The 20,311-nt window shown below is 44.6% G+C and overlaps 1 protein-coding gene across 1 annotated transcript in view; it reads right to left on the bottom strand.

Moving 5' to 3' along the window:
• LOC105450998 (prolyl 4-hydroxylase subunit alpha-1) overlaps nt 1-20,311 on the bottom strand; it is an 82,491-nt gene that overhangs the window by 15,599 nt on the left and 46,581 nt on the right. The window contains exon 2 of the mRNA XM_011691172.1: nt 5,271-5,467. Within this exon, the coding sequence (XP_011689474.1) occupies nt 5,271-5,455 (185 nt within the window). The 5' untranslated portion in view covers nt 5,456-5,467. The remainder of the gene's footprint in view (nt 1-5,270; nt 5,468-20,311) is intronic.

The following is a 20,311-nucleotide window of genomic DNA, read 5'->3' as shown; positions in this document are numbered from 1 at the left end:
ATATATATATAACTCGAAGAAAGATACAACATATTATCATGTATGTTCATGTAATATTAATTGGAATTTAACGATATTAGAATGCGATTCTTGCTGAGGTCGCGAGTCTCTTCGTCGGATAGTTCAGTCGGGATTTTATCGGGAATGAACGAAGTTTTATTGAAAAATCTTAAGCTTGTTGAATATTCAGCCTTATCACGGAAAATATTGCAGCAATCCCGGGGATCGAATTTCACGCGGCGCATACCTGCGCGATCGATTTCTCATCGAGCAGCGAAAAGGAGAAATATTACCGGAATTCCGTCGATAATTCCAATCGTGTTTCCTCTAATTACCGGGAAAATTAAATATTGTTAGCATACACGCGCGCGTGAATATGCAAGTTTACGTGCAAATATATACGTCGTACCTTCTCATTTCTTGATTAGCCAGACCGAATATTTCCGGGAAGTGATTTTAATACGATCGGGCACGGGTAATTTCTCCAACAAATATTGGTTTTCCGTGCACAATGTTCCACGAGGCAGACATTCGCGGTCTGAAGCTCCAAAGAGCCAGAATAATAGATGTATCCGGTTTTTTTAAATTGCGCCGTCGTTTGGAAAATTCGTTAACGTTTAAAAAATGACGGCGTATTTTCAACCCTTTCAACGTGAGGAACGGCCGTGTATGAAAACACGTGTCTGTCTATTTAATGTATGTACTTTATACTCGTTCGCAAACACTTGCGGAATTCTACGGAATAAGATCCGTACCATCGTGGCCGGCCGTGCCTTCGGGACGATAAAAAAAAGGAAGTAAACAATAGAGAAGAGAGGAAAAAAAGGAAAAACGTCGCGCAGTACCGGTGGCAATTAATAAAAGGTAACGAGAGTATCGGGGTAAATGAGGATACTCGAGAAAGAGACTCGTTTTCCGCGTCCGCCTACGCGGGAATCCTCTCGAATCGACGATAAAAACAAATCGATCGCCGGGCGGGACGTTTAATTAGAAGCAAATAGTTACAGGGCGCGGACGCGCTTGTGATAGAACTTTGTTATCTTATCGGAGCCAATTACAACGACGCTCCCACCCTCCCGAGGGAGCGCTCCAACGGCCACCGGTACCACCGTAATCGCGATTATTAATACCAGTAATGGCGCTTCCGGTGGTTGCGTCTCGACCCGGCTCGTTTGTCCCACGAATCCCTAGCTTGAAAATTCAGCTTATATACCCCCGCCGCGTAACCGTCGAGGACATTTCCCTTCGTTAAACTATCGCCACGCCGCCGCGCCGCGGCTGTACGCTCGCCTCCTCTTTAACTCTCCGTTCTGGTATGCAAATGAATTATTATTGGCGCGAGGGTGAAACGAATCTCGAACGTTTTATTCGCGAGACGCACGATATTCCCCCGATCGGCGAAACGAGCGAGATCCGGCGCGTTTCGCGCCAGCCAGTCGTGCACCACTTTGCGTGCGCGTAATCGCGAAGTCGGATAAGCGCGAAGTCCAAAAATACTATCTCTACTTGAAGCATGCAGCGTCCGTTTCGTGAGCGAGATAAGACGCTTTTAATGTCCGCGAACGACTTACGGAACTCGCGCAATTATCTCGATAGATAAGACGCCGCATCTCGCGACGACTGCGTGAGATGAATAAGCGAAATGGTGCCAAACGATTTCGCCACACACTTATCAACAAGTGTTATTTCAAACAAAACGAGAAGCAAAGAATTGCGAACAATCGACTCCGAATGTGTCTCCGCATGTTAACCGATCGACGATTGAAAATCTGATATCGAAACTTGCGAACGGATAATTAACTTGCAATTGTCCTCTCGCGCGGTCCGCTCGTTTCCATCGAATTGCGTTAAATAAAACGATAATTCTTATCGAGACGCGTATCGCGTTCAGGCGTGCCTTTCCCAACGGCAAAATTACATTCGCGTTTACTCCAGCCGGTACCGAATACTTTTCGGAGTTCAAAAGTGTTCAAGTGCTTAAAATCATTTTCTTCTCAAAAATACTTCTTTATCTAACAGTATCGTTAGATACTGTTTACAAAAATAATGATTAAAAATTGAAAAATGATTAAATAATAAATTAATTTAATAATAATTTAGTAGAAAAAAAAATTAGATATGAATAGCATTAAAAAATACCGTCGTGGTAAGAGATCAAGTATACAAATATAACTCTTTGTATGCATATAATATACCGAGATGGATTCGACATAGTGCTTTGCAATTTTCTCACAATTCTCCAAGAATTCAAAAGTGCATGATAGGTAAATTACATTTCTGAAATCTCAAAATTTCTTCAAATAATATAAATTAAATTGATCCCGCACATGGTACTTCTCGGATTGTAAACGAAAATATTCGGACACTTTATCCGTGGATTCGCCCAAATAGAACGGGCGACACGTGCAGTTTTCGTGCGCACGGTAAGCAGTGCATAAACGCCGGGAGCGTGCAGAGCACTCGTACGTTATCTCCATCGGTCCGCGTACGTGTGTCCATTATACACTCGCTTTCGCGGCTTGTTCACATGTGTGTGCCCACGCGCCTTCGAGTTCCACTCCGTATGAAATGGCCATCCCGTGACTGGATTGCAATCGCCGAACTTTGAACATCCATGCAAAACGGAAAACGGAACGTGGCGCGGCGCAACGGTGAAGAGGGAAAAGAGGTATAGAGCCGCCAGGTGCGCCCGCCGGCAGACAAGGCAGGCAGAAGGGAAACCCGGTTCAAATCGGCGATATATTCTTCGCGAATGATTTTCCCCTCGCTATACGTATTTGATAGTTCGGCTATGATGGACGGCTACGATGGGTGATTTATCGCCGGCTCGGGAAATCCCGAACTCCGCTCCGCTCCGCTCGCATGAGTAATTATTCGGCAGATAATAATCTGTTTCTGCAGAGGCGAAACTTGAGACGGAAACTTATCGCCGTTACGCCGCGCGTTATCATCGGGCCAAACAAGCGAAGAGGCCTAATTCTCAATTTTGTTGCGTATCTATATACATCAACAAACGTTACTTCGAATAAAGTTTAATGAAAAATTTTTAATAAAAAGTTACGAGCTATACGAATCACATACTGATTGACGACAGCTGAGATGGACGAGATCTCTGTCTGTCGTCTGCGAAAAATTACTTTTGCGCATGAATGATTTTGAATAATCGTCGGGACTTCTCGGTGTGATACGCGTTTCATTCAGCGCACTGACGATACGCTAATATCATCAGACGGTTTATAAACGCGTTATAAAAAAGATCCTCGTCCGCCCGGGTTTCTGATCGATTTGGAATTAACGAAATTCGCACGCGGTGGAGGCGGACCGCGCGAGCGCGGTCTACGCGGGATTTCGGTGCGTGACCGGCCGCGCGCGCGATCCGATTGCGATCCGATGGCGAGTTGGTTTTTTTGAATGGCCATAGAAATTGGGAGCGCGGGGATGAGTAGAAACCCTCCCGCGCCGACACACGTGACGCGACGGGCGCACGCTCCTCCTCATCGTGTCGCGTGTCCGTGACAGGATTTTCTCGAGAGCGAGTCGCACGCGCGGTCGTCGACGGTGTGTTAAATTCCGCGCGGGATCGCCCTACATAAATGTTGCTGAAAACTTTTCCGTTGTCCCGCGCGTATTACTCGTTTCGCCGCTCCCGTTGCGCCGGACAGAAATGCCTAAACTATACTCTGGATTAATGGCACCGCGGTTTTGCGAAACGAGCGCAGTGTTCCGCAGCCGGGAAACAGAAGAACGTATGGTTCGGAAAGTTACTTTTCCTAAAAAAAACAATATAAATAAATAAAAAAGAATAAAAATTTAAATAAATAAAATAAAATCCGCGAAAGCTTAGATCATAGAAATAAGTTAATTAAATACAAATGACGAAGCTTTAGATTAGAGAAATCGATTAATTAAATTTGATCAGATTAAAGATTAGGTATACGTAAAAAAAAACGTAGATCCCTGGTATTTATTTATTTGTTACTTTTTTGTGGAAAATAAAAAGTTTGCGCGTTATAATAAAAGCGATTTTGAAACCGCGTTATGCCATTATCTTTTAAACGATTATAGACAACTTTAACGTGACTTCTTTTCTGCTTTGTAAGTTACGGAGCTTGTTTTCTCGATTATAGCCAGCGGTAAAGAGATAATTTTGGTTTTACGCTCCTACGCAGCTCCGTCACGAGATTACGTTCCGTAAATGGACTTGATCACTTTGGGATTCAATTTTACGATTATCTCTCCGCAGCACAAGTGTTACCGATTTTAAGTCGGATCGGGATCCGATTCTTAATGTATTCACTCTCTTCTTATTTCCTTTCGCCCCATTTCCCTTCTTATCCGCGAAAGGTGGTCGAAGGCATCGGTATCGAATCAGGCAGCATGCCAAATCGCACCCGCGGGAAGATAAAGAAAAAGAAAAGGACAATCAGCCGGAGCGCGGGAGAGCCATTCGCGGAAGAGTCTCCCCCATGAAATAGCCCTCCTCCCTTAATCACCTTTCGTTTTAACGGCCCTCTTTTGAGGGAAATGGAACGAGGAAGTAGTGCCGGTAAGTGCCTCGGTGATCCACTTTTTCGATGTTCGACGTCGTACAACTTTGATATCACACATTATTTTATTTTTATTCGACCAACGTTCAATTAACGCTGGTGTCGCGCCGATCAATAACAATTTTCGCATGATATGTCATAATACAATAAAGTCAAACAGAACCTATTCATGATAACCGAAAGAGCCCCGAAATTTGATTATTTGCCGTTATGCGTATCGGCGAAAAAAAAAGAGAGATTTAACAGGATTCGATAGCACGAACAAAAATTATTTCTGCAGAATGATTCGTTACATGTGGCTGATCAAATATCGGTACACCGAACGAGTATACATGCGCCTAGTGAAATGTTAAAAAGGGAGAATAAATAAAAAAAAATATATATCGACGGCAGCATGCACGACAGGGTATCCGTACCAATAGCAACAGCACAAAGGGCTGCAATCTCCCCGGCATCCGCGAGTAAAAACGGGAAACGACTTCTGGCGCGGGTTACGCAAGACACGGAAATGTATTGAAAACCTCTCGGGGCTCTGAAAATACGGGTAACGCGCGTTTTGTGGCGAGCGTTAAGGAAATCCCGAGATCGACAGGGCGTCTATCCAGCCGCGCAACGGATATACGTTACACACCGACGGCTGGCGATATCATAATTAATGGGAATCGAAGGGAATCACGTTCTCGCATAAAAAAGAAAAATCTCATCGCGTAGATGTTACCTTACCTTTTCAGAGTCGCCAGTCGTTGCTCTTGCGCCGTGATGTATCCGTTTAACGTGTCGATCAGCACGGCTTCCGTTTCGAGCAGCTCCTCCATATCCGCCAGGGCGGTGTAAAGTTCAGCCGCGGCATCGCGTGCCGTCGCCGACAGCAAAATCGTTACGACGGCTAACAGAGTCGCCTTCCTCATCTCCGATCGATACTGTTAATTAAAAGGAGATTTCTAAATATAAATTATAATACTTATAAGTATATTTACATAAATAATATTCAAACAACGCTGATACGCTTATAAATTTTGTTCACGAAGTCATGTCATTTGCAAACAAGTTCTGTGATAATAAGTATGACAGTGTTCCACTTCTGTGAAATCAATACATTTTTTTACAAGTCTTGATTTAATTTATATATTGGCGCTTCGTAAAAATCTCTGATACATTTTGAAAAGAATTCGGGAGATAAAGTGTAAAAAATAGACAAACTTACGACGCAAATTCAACATTGTGTTTTATTTTAAGAAAATAATTTTATTCTTCATATATTCGATTACGTTTCCATTTTCAGTGTCGTTTTCATTTCTACCTCATTAAAAATGAAGAGATTCCGAGCTTATATTATTCATACATCATTTAAATAATAATTTACGCTTTAATGTGGCTGCTCATCTCGCTGAAGTTTCACCTCAACTTCATGTTATACCAGAACCGAGTTGCGGTTCGCAAACACACATTGGCTCGATCCCATCCTCGCGGCATCCCACTGTTCTCGGTAAAAGAGCGACGCGAGTGCCCGGAGCCGCGCGTACTTTGGTCGGGCGTCGAAATTTTCCCACGAAAAGCGTAACTCTCGTAGCTTCCGCCGTCGAAAGTCGCGAATCGGGGGGGATGATGATGTGTCACCACGAGCGTACGGATCGGCGCGCGTGCGCGTGTTTGTGTTGCGAAAAGTTGCGGCTAGCGGCGAGGAGGACCGGAGTTTGCGCTGATCGCACAACTTACACCTGTCGGAACGACGATTTATTCCGTCACGTCGACGATGGTACATCGTCTAAACTTCTCTTCTATATCTTTTCCACACCCACCACCACATCCCTCTCAGTCCTCTTAAGCCACCGCGGCCAATCTCTCGTTTCGCGTGTCACCCTCTCGCGTAGCTTTTCTGCCTCCCTCTCGTCCCACACTTTGCGGCCGCGCTCGAGAGCCGTTCTCGTGGCGAGTGGATTGAGAGAGTGAGGCGTGTCAATACGCGAATAACTCGGCGTTACGATATTCGATGCTCTCGTGCAAAGCGCGAAGAGATTACGCACTTAAAGGATCGCGGCTACTTTGGGATCATTCGCAAACACTTTGTTGGAGTTGGACTCCAACGGTGTGATAGCTCCTTCTTTCAGAAGAGCAATAAGTGATTTCAGAACGAATCGCAGAACTTTATCTCAATAAAGTTTACGATATCGATTGTCATGGAACTGAAGAAATGCTGGTATTGTGCATTTTAATGTTTCTCAAATAACTCTCCCCTCCTCATAAAGTCGCACAAATAAATTATTCGCTTAGAGTAATAATTTTCGATATCGATCTAAAATGTTACAAGTAATTTTTGAAACAAATTCAGAAAATTCGCAAAAAAATTATTAATAACTAATGTATGATTCAATCAAGTAATATCAAGTAATCAATAATTATATAAATAATTCAGTGCATCAGTAATTAATGTACATATACAGCTAATAAATTAATAAATTTTAAAGTCATCGGTCGGTTCTAATTAACTAATTACCCAAAAGTTTTATAAATATCGAAAGTAATAAAACTGTGCTGAGAAAATGTACAACTTCCGCGTAATAATTCTTTCTGCGAGCAGGCGAGAGGAATGCGGCGGCGAAATGACAGCGATCCTCGCTATTTTTCCACCGGCGGCTATTTTTTCGCCCGTTCCTCCCATCTCTCCGCTGCAACGGTCCTAATTACGCGTACCGTAAATTGGCTCGGCTCCCTCTCGGCCCCTCTTTCATCGCCGTGCCTCCTGGTAATCGAGCTTGAAGCCACCTCTGAGGCGAATTAAACGTGGACCACGTGGCCACGTGTACGCGCGCATTGTTACATGTATTCGGTGACACCAAGACATCGCCGTCTTGACGCGGACGAATCGCTTGCGCAGATTTTTCGCCGTGATCCCTTTCATGCTCTATTAACACTTCCTGTTACTCAATCTCCTACCCTTTTTCCCTATCCCTTCGGTTTTACTTTACCCTTTTTGTGTCGGATCCTCGATCCTCGGGACGGCGCTCTTTGCAGCGGCGGATTAAAGTATACTTAGAAGAGTACGAGCCCCATCTTCAAGAGCTCCCTATCTTTTCGCTATTAAAAATTTAAGAATTAAGGGAAAAAGTCGCAGAATGTTAAATGTCATTACTTGCGCAAAGATTAATAAAATAACATTAAGAAATGGAGTTTTCCCCGCATTCGGAGACAACGCGCAACGTCGGGAAGATTAATCGACTAGATAATGGGAACCCTGATTATTGAAAATCGAATAAAGTACTTTCTTGGATATTGCAATCTTCGCTTACCGCCCCGCAAAAGTTAGCCTCGCTAATCTAACTCCATTTTACGATACGCCACAGATAAACCGCACGAGACACGCTAGATGTATCTTTAACCGTATAGCACCATGTGGCTTATACCTGTCATAAAAGATTACAGCACTCGGCAAATTGCCGTCCAAGTTATCTAATCAAATCGAAGTTTTCCAACCACCCGGATGCACACACATACACACATGTGAGCAAAAAGAACAAGTCTATATAGAATTATTAAAGGATTTCTCGAAAATGTCCACCCGCTCATCGCCCTGCAAACTACCAAACGAATGCTTACAGTGATTACTTACGCAGTCTAGAAAGCCATATTTTACAAAAGGAAGGAATTCCACGCGCATATGTCTTTTTTTCATATTATTATTTATAATTTTGACTACCTATTCATCGGGAATGGACTATCAAATACTACCAAACAACCACCAACCGAGTGGTAATATAGTTTCGTTAGTGAATTTTCAATAATGGGGGAGGGCCAACTTCATACAGCTACCCTGCAAAGCAAAGAAGGACGACGTAATAAACGGCGTCACCCTTTTCTCTTCTCTTGCGGTAGCCATTTTTTTCGCAGGTCACCGTGATTCTTTTCAGAACTTGAGCCCGGCCTCGCGGTAATTCGCTCGACGAGAAAGTTTTTTCTTTCGGGAAAGCGCTTAATTAATGCCGCGGTCCTTCGGTGAGATTACAGCAAGCCCGAATTTCCAGCAGGACCAGGAGAATTCAAACAAAAATTACTTCCTCCACTCCGCTATTTGCGGCATACCGGTCCGCGAGAATTTCGCGCTAATTAGCAATTAACCAGCTCGAGATCCTGGCGCGAACGCGATAGAATTCGCCGGCGCGCGTCGCCCCTTTTGTCCGACGACTGGATCGCGAGTTATTCATCGGCGACGTGTCTCGATATTAATCAGCGTATGTCCGCGAAACGCGAGAGACTCGCTTGTAATCGAAACGGGAGAGCGCGCCAGTCGGATACTCTCGGCCAGCCGATCCTCGGATGCGGTTTCAACGCGACGGATTCCCCAATCCCTCTGATAGCTTCGGACCTCACAGCTCACGTTATCGGGGATATCGCGCGCTCAATATCCCGCGCGATATCGCGATCCCCGTTATCCGGCCTTCGGTGAGACGACCGTGAATGCCGCTAATAAGACCGCGGCGCGACAGGGTCGCGCGAGCAAAAAGAGGCCGCCCGACGGGTGGCGGTGGCTTTCAAAGCGCGTTGCAGCTTCAAAATGGTAATTTCACGGCCTCGCGAGCATCTCGCCCGCGGCCAATTTAATTCCGGACAGATGATCGCGCCGCCGCCGTCGTCGTCTCGTTCATACTGTCCCTTTATTTTTCTCCGTCTGCCTTTGTCTATCCGGTCCGCGACGCCATTCGAACTACTCGTTATACACCCCGGGCGCGACCTTGTGACTTCCATCCGTTCGCTTCTTTTTCGAAGGGTCGCTTTCGCTCGTTCGCGCGAAGGGTCGAGTCTCTCTCTCTCTCTCTCTCTCTCTCTCTCTCTCTCTCTTGCCCATCTTTTTGTACTTTTTTCGCCCCTCGCGCCCCAGTGGCTCTTTCTCACCCCTCAAATTATTTCGATGGAAATTGCTTCTCGTTAGTATCGATCCGCGTTTATAGTATACGAAACTTTCCGATCTCGCCATTAACGGAGGCGATCAAGCGTCGTCTTCAGTCAATACTCAACCGGCGCTACAATCCTACAGATTATTAAATCCCTTAGAATACACGATGTTGTTCATCACGGCGAATGTCTGCGCAGAGAAAGTTACTCGGGAGTATATCATCCGTAAAACATTTTAATGTCGCGTGTTAGAGGAGAATTATATTTTAAGTGACGCACGAATATTACAGTGACGGAGACCTACCGCGAGATAAATTGTTTACGAGCAACGCCTCGAACGAAGTTACGTCTATTTAAATTTCTTCCATCGCTATATCCATCATTTTGTCCCAACTCAAATTAATTTAATACCGAGGGGGCTCTTATTATTCCGATCCCGTCAAGATTCTCACGGTTCGGAATTCCGACGAGAAATTCTCGTCGACTAAGTTCATCGATTCTATACCTCATTGAATCTAGTCGCCACAGTTGGATTGGGCAAATGAGTAGAAAACGTTCTGCTGGATCGTCTCCTTGCGTTATTTAGAATCAATTAAGGAGCGAAGAAAATTTCGCGAATTATCGTCGATAATTTGCGTGTCTGCAGTCTAAAATGCCTTTTTCTTGATATCTATAAAAAATATCTATAGAACTGAAATACATTTTATTTTAGTACGTAATACTTGAAAACAGCTCAATCAATAAATAATGTCAATAATTAATGCAGTTTTCAGACGTCTCGAAGTGTTGATTAAAATAAAATAAACCTCATTCTATAAATATTCTATATAAATAGAAGTCTCACTCAGTCTATACAAATAGAATTCTGAGTTTGTTGCACTCCTCTTTTCCAATCGTTCGATTTATTTGTCGAGCTCTCGTAAATGTGCGCCAACTTTCGTCAGAATTAAAAGCGAGATCTCCTCCGTGAGCTGCCGAGCTCTCGAAAACCGGTAATGTACCCCCGTGAAATTTCGAAACTCACCGATGCCATCGCGCCTCAATGCGTCGCGCGGTCACTTACAAGAGCCGCCCTCGTGAGACGAGAGGCGAACTTGGCGCGTATTCCCCCGGTAATTAAACTTAAACTTCTCGGGGGGAAGTGATATTGTGTATACATAGGCTACCGGGGCGTATTCCGGAGTATTTCGTTAGCGAGTTCGAGCTGGTGGGGGGAGGGAGGAAGGGGGAGAGGCTGATTTTCCTGATAAGTAGACAAGCGCGGGCGGGTATCGCGAGAGACTTGTCGAATGACTTCCCGAAGAACTTATCGGAAGTTGCAAGCGTGTCAAGTTACTTTCGAAAACTGTAAAGCGGTAGATTGTGTCACGGTGTCTTTTCAAAGATGTCATTAATTTTACTCTAACACACAAATATCGTGGCATATCTGCCGAACATACCATATATATGATATTTCCCTTCTCAAATCTCGACTAATGTGACTAAATTATAACGCATTATGCAATCTTACATTTATCAACATTACAAATTACGAACAACAGAGAGAGATCTCGTTTTTTTCCTCTTCTTTCATAATTCGTATTCGTTTCACAGCAGTGCTGACACGGAGATATATCTGTGAAAATAGCGCAGCGCAATTGCACGACGTGCCTTTTCCGCATATAGTACGTAGCTGTCGTTCGAAATGTAAGCTGGATGTTTACACGAGCTGCGAATGCTGCAAACTAGCAGGCGATGAATTATTCGCCGCCATCCCCGTTTTACCATCGCGACCGGCTCGGAATCTGCTGCCAGAGATTTCCGTGAGAAATTTTTTTTCCACCCTCGTCACCGACGGCACAAAGTTCGGTCGTTTAATATCGGGAAAAGATCCGCGAAAATCCCGTCCAATCTAATGAAGGCAATCGAAACGCGTCAGTCCGATATAAATTAATGGGCGGTATCGCCTCGGTAATGAAATAATCAAATTATATATGTATATACTGAAAAAAGAAATTAAATGACGGAACATAAATTAAGCATAATTAATAATCATAAAATCAATCTAAAATTAAAATCGCAAATAAAGTACGACATATATAATAATATATATGATAAATTAAATGTAAAATTAAGAATAAATAATTTATAGCTTAATTTATATATATGATAAAGTATCCAATTTATAACAGCCGATTATCAACGTTTTACAATTATCTACGTTTTAATTTATATCAATTATTTATTTCAAATTAATGATTGTAATTATTCGTAATAATTTGTATCGTACCGAAAGGATTTAATGCGTTTAAATTTAATTCTTGGAGAACGAAATGGAATGAACGGGAAAAGAGAGCGGACGGGTGGTAGAAGCGAGACAATGTACGATGGACTGCGGTTTCTGTATCGTGTATGTTCCTTCGTCCACTTCACGGCGAGCTTTCAACGTCCGCTCCTTCGAGGGTATAGACGTGTGTGCACAGTCGGGGTCGGGAAAACGTTCCAGATCAGTTTCCAAGCCGGTCCCTTTTTTTTCCTCACCCCTCCCCCGCCCGTCCCTATCGACATCCACGAGCCCGTTCGACCCGCGGCGAAATGCGGAACGTCCACCCAGGGATGGGCTTATCGAACGTTGCGTCTGGCCGACGTTCCCCATTTTATATCGCGGCGGGGGTTCTCGTTTCTCGGATTTTTATCGCCCAACCGCGGCAGTACGCGTGTCGTTTCTCTCGCGTGTTCCGCATCTCTACAACACGCAGGCCCATCCCCGAACATAACATATTTTTCCGCGCGTTTTCTGCCTTCTATGGCTGTTGCATCAGGAGCCGTTGGGCGTCCGATAAAGAAACGGATGCGTTATCGGCGCGGGAACGCACGCCGACGACTAGCAAAATAGCGCCCCGAAGCAATACGCGAATGCTTTTTAGAAAGCGCGTTTAATCGGCCACTGTATCAGTCGAGTTTTTTTTATTGTATTTCGTCGGGACAAAAATGCACACGAAATGAGTGTTAACGATCATTCGTTAATTCCATTGGATTTACTCAGGGAAAAAAAACAGTGACGAGTCCGCGGTGACACTTCGAGATTGTTTTTCGAGTGAGATTTGTAAGCGGACAGCCTTGCCGTACGGCTGAACTAAAGTTATCCTTCGTGCGATACGAATCGCCGCAGCGCGCGACAGGCTCTAATTTCCATTCTATTTAATTTCTGCAACTTGTTCGCGGCGGTGACACGAAGTTCGTAACTCGCCCGACAAGCCCGACTTCGCGACTCGATTTACTCTCTCCCATTAAGACCGGTCGTGTGACTTTCAACGTTTTGTAAGATCGCGATTCTGCGATCTTCCGTTCCATGTCCTCGTCGTGGAAGCATTAATTACCTCGTTTACGCGATCGCGTTGCCTCGCGGGTATTCGATTTCGGAGGGGGAAACAATGCGTAAAGTCGTTTTCCGAGGGAAAAGCGTAGAAAATAATGGACCGTTATTGTGTTTCTACGATCGGGCTTCTTTACGTCACGCCGTTGCCCTTTTCGTTCTTTAAATTAAAGAGAACGCGCGCGCGAGAGGTGTACCGTAAAAGCATACTTCAACGTACTTCCATAAAAGTAATTGATTTCATCTGTTTTTGCGGTGTTTTGTTGCGCGCTTTTGTTCACGTCGACTCTGTTGCCGCTCTTATGTGTCCACCTGCACTCTTTAAATTAAAGGGGATGTGCGCTGAATGCGTGTCACCTTTCTTGCACTTCCCTTCTTTTCCCTTTTCAATTAAATCACGTAGAGAAGGGTCAGTCGCCCTGATGGGAAAGATTTAGAAACAAATTATTTCTCGACGTTACCATCAATTATGCGGAGTCAAAAAATGGAATAAAAAATAATATCGCACATTACATATAATGGATTTACATTTGCTCACAGCAAAAAAAATAACCTTACAAAAAAAAGAAAGAAAAAAAGATGCTCTTATATCTTAATATCGTTATACAGAATTATTGCAGAAAATATCGAGTACGCATTATATGTATGTTACATAATATATATGCTAAAAGTAATATTCCGAAGGAGTTGGGAAACCGCGTTGCTGTAATTTACGATTTCGGAACGCATAATTCGTTTCCCCCTCTTACCGAGATGTTGTTAATTATGCAGAATAAATTAAATATTACACGTGCAAATTAGATATAATGGTTATAAATTTTTGCCAAAAAATGTATTTTATACATTTTTTTGCATGATGATATATAGGTATATATATGTAGAAGATTAAGAATAATATTAATGCGGTCGGTACGTCCGGATTGCGTAAAAGCGCGCCGCCGTAATCCGCGAGATTTGAAGCAGCGCGTAAATTCTGCAAGGTGAACGGCACCGGATACACACGCGCGCGCATGCAAGCACGCACGCACACAGATATGTAAAGGTGCACGTAAACGTAACGTTACGAATAGCCACCGAAATTTCACGGCACGAGTAACAGACTTCCGCCCGGCGGAAATGCTCGATGCATCGGCTTCATTCCGGATTCATTCGGAAAATGAATTTTAGATTACGGCGCGAGAGCTGCATATCCGCGGTTGCACCTGTGCTCTCCGAGGCTCGCGGGCGAAACCGCGCGGTTCGTAATTCGCGACACGGCGCTGCTGCTCATACGCGTTTTAAATAAATAAGCAAATAAATGAACAAACAAAGCGCACGAGAATTGCAAGTTCCGCGTTGATCTGACGAGAGAGACAGAGAGAGAAAGAGAGAGAGAGCATAGTTTATTAATACATTTAGTCTACTAAATGCATCGCGCTTGCCCTCGGGCTACGTGCTAAAATACAGCGAAATAGCGTGCTATGTCAATATAAAAGTGAACATTTTAGACATTCTTCGTACAGAACGTAACGCAACCAGCGATTTCCGATGTTAATAAGACGAGTACATTTTAATAATTTCACAAGTAAAACGCGATAAATAAGCCCGATATTTTTACGATGCTCTACCATCGATTTGCTAAGGCCTGTGGAACTTAATTAGCCGTTTGCCAGTAGTTAAAATGAACCGACGACGATCGCACGCGTATCATCGAACGATACGATAAGTAATTAGCGGAACGATCCCGCGAGCGAGTTTATCCGTTGCACTTACATTGTCGTTTATAAACGACGCGTTGCCGCCCCCCGCGCGTCCCCCCCCCCGTGCAGGATGGTTTATTACGTCCTTCCTTTGTACCATTATGCTCCGCCGCCGCCCATTTGTCTCTGCGCTCTCGTATTATGCGTAAATGTAGTGCATCGCGGATAGACCAAGCTGTCTCTATATTACACGTTTTATCACGGGAATAAACCCCGCGACGCGATGCGGCGTTGATTTAACGTGCAAAACTTTTAATATAAATGTGAAACCGAGAAAGGGGAGAAACAAAAGGAAAACGGGGATACGCGCTCGCTGCCACCGTCGCTGCCGGTGTGTTTCTTCATCCTTTTATTTCCGCGGACGACCCGGACATTAATTAACATCCACTTTTCGACGCTTCCTTGCATTTTTACGATCGGGACGGATGTACGCGCGCACACCCGTGTGCATGTATATACGCGTTATGTAAATTCAATTCGCGAAATGCTTATATTTTACGATCCGCGACTCCCGGGAATGACGCTAATAGTGACGGTATTATGAATCCCCCCCCTCCTACCACGACATTTTATTACGACCGCATCACCGTGACGCTTCACGAGAAAATTTTTTTCCTCCCTAATACCATTATTAAACGCGCATTATCACTCAGACGGAATTTCATTAGGTAACATAAAATTACTGGCTCCCAATTGAAGCGTAATCTAAGCTCACGATATCAGGACGCTGTTATTTGCGGCTTATTTACGTCGGAGCCTTCCAGGGGCAACATCTTTAAGAAACTTGAGCCTGGATTAAAACGCGACGTTTTTAATTAACGGCGTACCTGTCGTGTTCCTCTTCAGTGTATCTTCTTCATATCATAACAATTCTGACATTGGCGATCACTTTAGAGAAAAAAGTTTTGTGGCTATGTGACTTGCCCACCAAGGGGCTATCCTGGGAATAGGGGCCTTTTTGTTTTTCAGATTTTTCGCTACAGTGATAGCCTGGGAAGCAATAACCAGAGTGGTTTTCCTTTACCTTCTCCGGTAAATGTTCAATAAAATCGAGGCATATATGGGATGAAGATCGAAATCGAATCGGAGACCCGTCGACCACGAGTCGACCGCTCTTACTTAATGCGAGTCCACCTGCCGTTAATGTCTCGTTAATCAAGGAACGCGTGACGGAAGGCGCACACGGTACTCTTCGCGAAATTCTTTTCTTCCCCGGCGAGTCGAAATTACGCGGCGCCCGCGACGAGATGAATTAAATGCACCGTACGACGTCGAACTTATTCCGGTAGTCGTCATAACGCCGCGACAGAGATCGTCGCCTAACGGGTCGGTTGCGGTGCGCCGCGGCGCACGTTTCCGGCTCCCGTGCTGAAGCTGCAAAGCCATCATCGTCATCGTCAGCGCGACGACGCAACGGGACGGGACGGGACGGGATAGGACGGGCGACCGCCGACTGCATGCCGGCGCGGTGCGAAAATCGGAAACGGTCCCTCCCGTCGCCGCGCCGGAGAGGAAACGCTAATTTCGCGATTTGTAACGCGGTGAAATCGCCGATGCGCGACACGCGCCGCAATTATCGTTTCTGCGAAACGTGCAACAGTGGAATGCGCGCCGGAAGGTTCGCGGTTGTATGTCACCGGGGGAAACAGCCACGCCGCCGCCATGCCGTTCTCCGGCCAAAAACAAGCCAGCGTCGTGCGCCAGCTGCATAATGCAGAGGATTCTTGTAATATTAACTGTCCCGATGCCAAACGGCGTCAAGCCAAGCGACCTCGGATAAACCCTGAAATATTATTGCGACCTAAACCGCCGCCCGACTGCTCCGAATTTCTACGCAACGTCACGTTTTCTCATTATCATTTCTAAAATTAACTGAACGGCAAATGATATCGTAAATATTATCTCTGTCCGGTTGGAGGTATTTCAAATCTGTACACGAAAAGAACGATTTTGTTGAAAGGTCTAAAAATTTTGCTGAATACTGATCTGAAGATTAATTCTTGTTGAATCATCAAAAAATTTTGTTGGAATTAAAAATGATATAAGCACAAGCATTACTGTGAAACGATTTTGATATTCTAGCAATCATTTTGACTCCCACAAAATTATTTTGGTTATTGAACAAAAATTATTTTCAGATCTGGATTCAGCAAAATTGTTCTTTCCGTGTATATAAATTTTTATCGAGATATACAAAGGAAATAAGTAAATGGTAGAAAAAAATGCAGCAAAGTATTTTTTATTAGGAATTGCATCGGGTCTAAGAAATAAGAGTGTGTAATGGAACGAAGCTTGAGAAGAGAGCAAAGCAGGCCGCGTAGGCTGCGGCTCTGCTGGATGCTGGAGGAAAGTAGCTTACCCGAGTTTACCACAAGCTGAGTCTACACCGGTGGAGGATTATTTTTGGACATTCTATCGTGCCTTCGCGAGTTCGGTTAAGTAAGCAGCGCGGCGGCAGCGGCGCAACGAGGAACGCCGGGGCTTCGATATTGAAGTTACTTTTTCTTAGAATGCTCCGCTCACACAGGGCATTAACCCGAAGGAATTCCGACGCACTTTGGAATGCCTCCGAGACGCGGCTTATTAAATTTTCGAACTACTTTTATAGGCGCGCATCCCGCTCTCGCCTCCTATCATTCGCCACTTTACCGCGCGATTTTTTTCCCCCACCGGGAAGCGTACAGTTCTCGAAGTATTCCTGCAAAGAAGAGAATCGCCGAGACTTCGATTAAACCGAGAGAACAACATATACGAAAGAAAGTGAATGTAATTCGTGAAAAGTAGATTTTTAGTGCGCCATCTGCGTGTAGTAGGAAAAATGCGCTGTGTTTTTTTCCTGTCGCCAATACCATGTCCTGATGTGAGAGAAGTTCCCCTGGTTGCACCAGATTGCATCGCGAATTGCGCATATTGAAAATCTGGTTCCGCCCGTGTTCCGTCCACGCTTTTACTTTCGCAAACGAGCGTCGCGACGCGTTAATGTCAAACGGAGAAGTCAAATAAAAATCGACGAGAAAGCACGACAGAAGAAATGAGACGAGCACAAACAGCCAGAAGCGAAGGGAAAATATTGAAGCGAAATGAGGGAAAATATAAAGCCGTTGGCGAAAAGCTTTAAACGCGAGTGGGGCACACCGCCGCGCTCCTCCTCCGCCGCCGCGCCGATATGCGCTCCCGTAATCGTCTCCGTGAGGAAGCGTTCGTTTCCGGTTTACGAGCCCCGCCTCGCCTTTCCTCTTATTTCCACGAGTTTTTCGCGCCTTTACCTGTCGCCCGACCGACACGACAGATACGAGGGAGGGGGCGTGATAAAAGCGTTCGGCGACGTGGAAATGCACGGGAAGATGCGCTCACGAAAAAGCGCGAGAATTATTACCAGTCGCGCGTCTAACGCCCAAGCTCCCTCAAAGCAGCTTAGACAAACGGAATTATCGCGTGCTATAGGTATACAAATGCGGCGGTGATGTGCGCCGATGGTCTTTGTGTCATCACTGTGCACTCGCAATCTCACAAAGGCAGCTGAACACATTTTACGTTTACATTCGCATATCATTTGCATCACATTATTTTTGTCGAATCATTTCCTAGATATATATACAAAGCGTTCATAAATTTTTAAGTTAAAAAGCACGAAATATAGATTGTAATTTCAACTGTATATTTTGCGATAAATTTAACCTTTCTACGGTATATTAAGATCTAAAAAGCAAATAAAAACAGAAATTACTTTTCTTTATAATAGTTAAGTCAATTTAAAATAGAAAAAACTCATAAAATTCCGGCAACTTATTAAAATTCCTTAATTTTGCCAACGAAGTCAATTTTTCTAGAAATGTGAAAAATTGATGAAATGCACATTAAAGAGAATGCATTAAAGCTTCAAATCCGAAACGATTTCGCATGTTAATACATGAACAATAAAATTCGTTCTAATATTAAATAAATTTCAGAAATAATGTAATGGACCTTTCATACAGAATGAAAATATTCGCGTGTCCATATTGTATAGTTATAGTACAAAAACATTTTCGCTTCACTATAGAAAATCGATTTTTACGTAATAAGATTATAAAATCGCTAAATGCGAGAATAAACAACTTATTTTATCCATCGTACAAACATATAAGTCGATATCGCGTGCTCACAACGTGTTTGGTTTTCGCGGATTTGTCACGAGAGCGAAGAAACATCGTCTGATACAATTCTATTTCTCTCCCCCGATTTTCAATCGCTCACGACCGTATAACTGCAATTTAATGCGATATCGAAAGAAACGGCAACTCCCCGCAACTCTCGACTCGCACTCGTCTGATGTATCCTGAATAACTCGGAAGATGATTTCGATGAAATATGAATGTATCATTTGTCGGCGGACGGTACTTTCCCCGCGTTGAATCTCGCCGAAACTGCATTAATGACTCGAGAATCTTCCGCGTTTGCTTTAAGCGCCGACGCTCTGCCGGCGTCGCGTGGATCTTTTATTCGTCGTCGCGTCGCCTCCTCTCTTCCACTTAATTCGCGCGCCATTTAAAACTCGGCATGATTTCCGACGGTCTTTAAAGCGACATTACCATCGCCGCCGTCGCCGGCGCGGTGGCGAAGGAAAGCGAGAATTTGGCATAATGTATCGCCCGGCCACCGGAGAAATGTATTATTCATCGCTATGACTGCTTATGTCCTTTCCGACTATCCGCCGCACACCCTCCCTCTTCCTCGCGCATTCAAATGCGCCGCTAACTTCGACGTCCGCATTCTGCCACCGCGCTCGTGCACCTTCCTCATTCCTCTCTCTCTCTCTCTCGCCCTCTCTCTCGCCGTCATGTCTTATATTCCTCTCTTTTCGTGTCATTTTCAAATTTTCATGAAAAATATATTTCACAATTTAAAAAGTAAATGTCGCGTAAAATTTTACGTTGCTCTTTTCCGATCAATCGCAGATTTATAATATAGATATTTTAACGTTTTGTCAAACGTGCTACGTTTCGTCGAATAACACTCGCGAGTATATCGTTAGTTATATAAGGATAAGAGAGATACTTTTCTCTCCACTGATAAAAGTGATCGATTTTATTAGACTTTGATGGACGATTTACGAGCACGTTCGTACAGATGTCGCATCTAAAAAAGATGAAGCGAAATCTCGGACGATCCGAGCGACGTTTATACATCAGATATGCTCTTCGCGGATTTTATCGAGCGTGCTTTAAGAATGGACACTGTATTACGTGATGGCGGGCACAATTTAAGAATATTATACGACCAGCTCCGTTCAATATCGCTCGCCATCGACGTCTGCTCGATGACAGACAGCCCAGGCGGTCGTCTCCGCGTCTCTATTCTACCTTCTACCCTACTTCCATCCTTTCTGTCCCTCCCTCGATATTGACGTGCGGCACAAATGCATCCACGAAAGGCTCGCAGCCGTTCGGCGACGCGACGTGTGACGAATACGCGAGAAAGCGCGTTTTTCGGTACGGGACGAGCGAGAGACGAGGCCGCAAAAGAGAGAGAGAAAAAAAAAAGAAAGATGAAAACGCGAGGAAAATATCGCGCGCGCGGCACCCCGTTTTGCTCTCGCGGTGATTCCTGTGCGGATACGTGGCGGGAATTCGCGCCGATTTTCCGCGAGGCTTGCTCGTCGTAGGAGACGTAGGCACTTTCCATCGCGACGCGGATACACCACAGCACTCTTTTTTCGTCAACGCGCAGCAATATTGCGGACGAACACAGTACCGCGTTACGCGGGAGACGCGCGTTTCGCAACGACGGTACGACGCCTCCGA

The sequence above is a fragment of the Wasmannia auropunctata genome, unplaced genomic scaffold, assembly GCF_000956235.1.
Source record: "Wasmannia auropunctata unplaced genomic scaffold, wasmannia.A_1.0 LD336053.1, whole genome shotgun sequence".
Lineage (NCBI taxonomy): Eukaryota > Metazoa > Arthropoda > Insecta > Hymenoptera > Formicidae > Wasmannia > Wasmannia auropunctata.
This window is presented reverse-complemented; position numbering and strand designations above follow the sequence as displayed.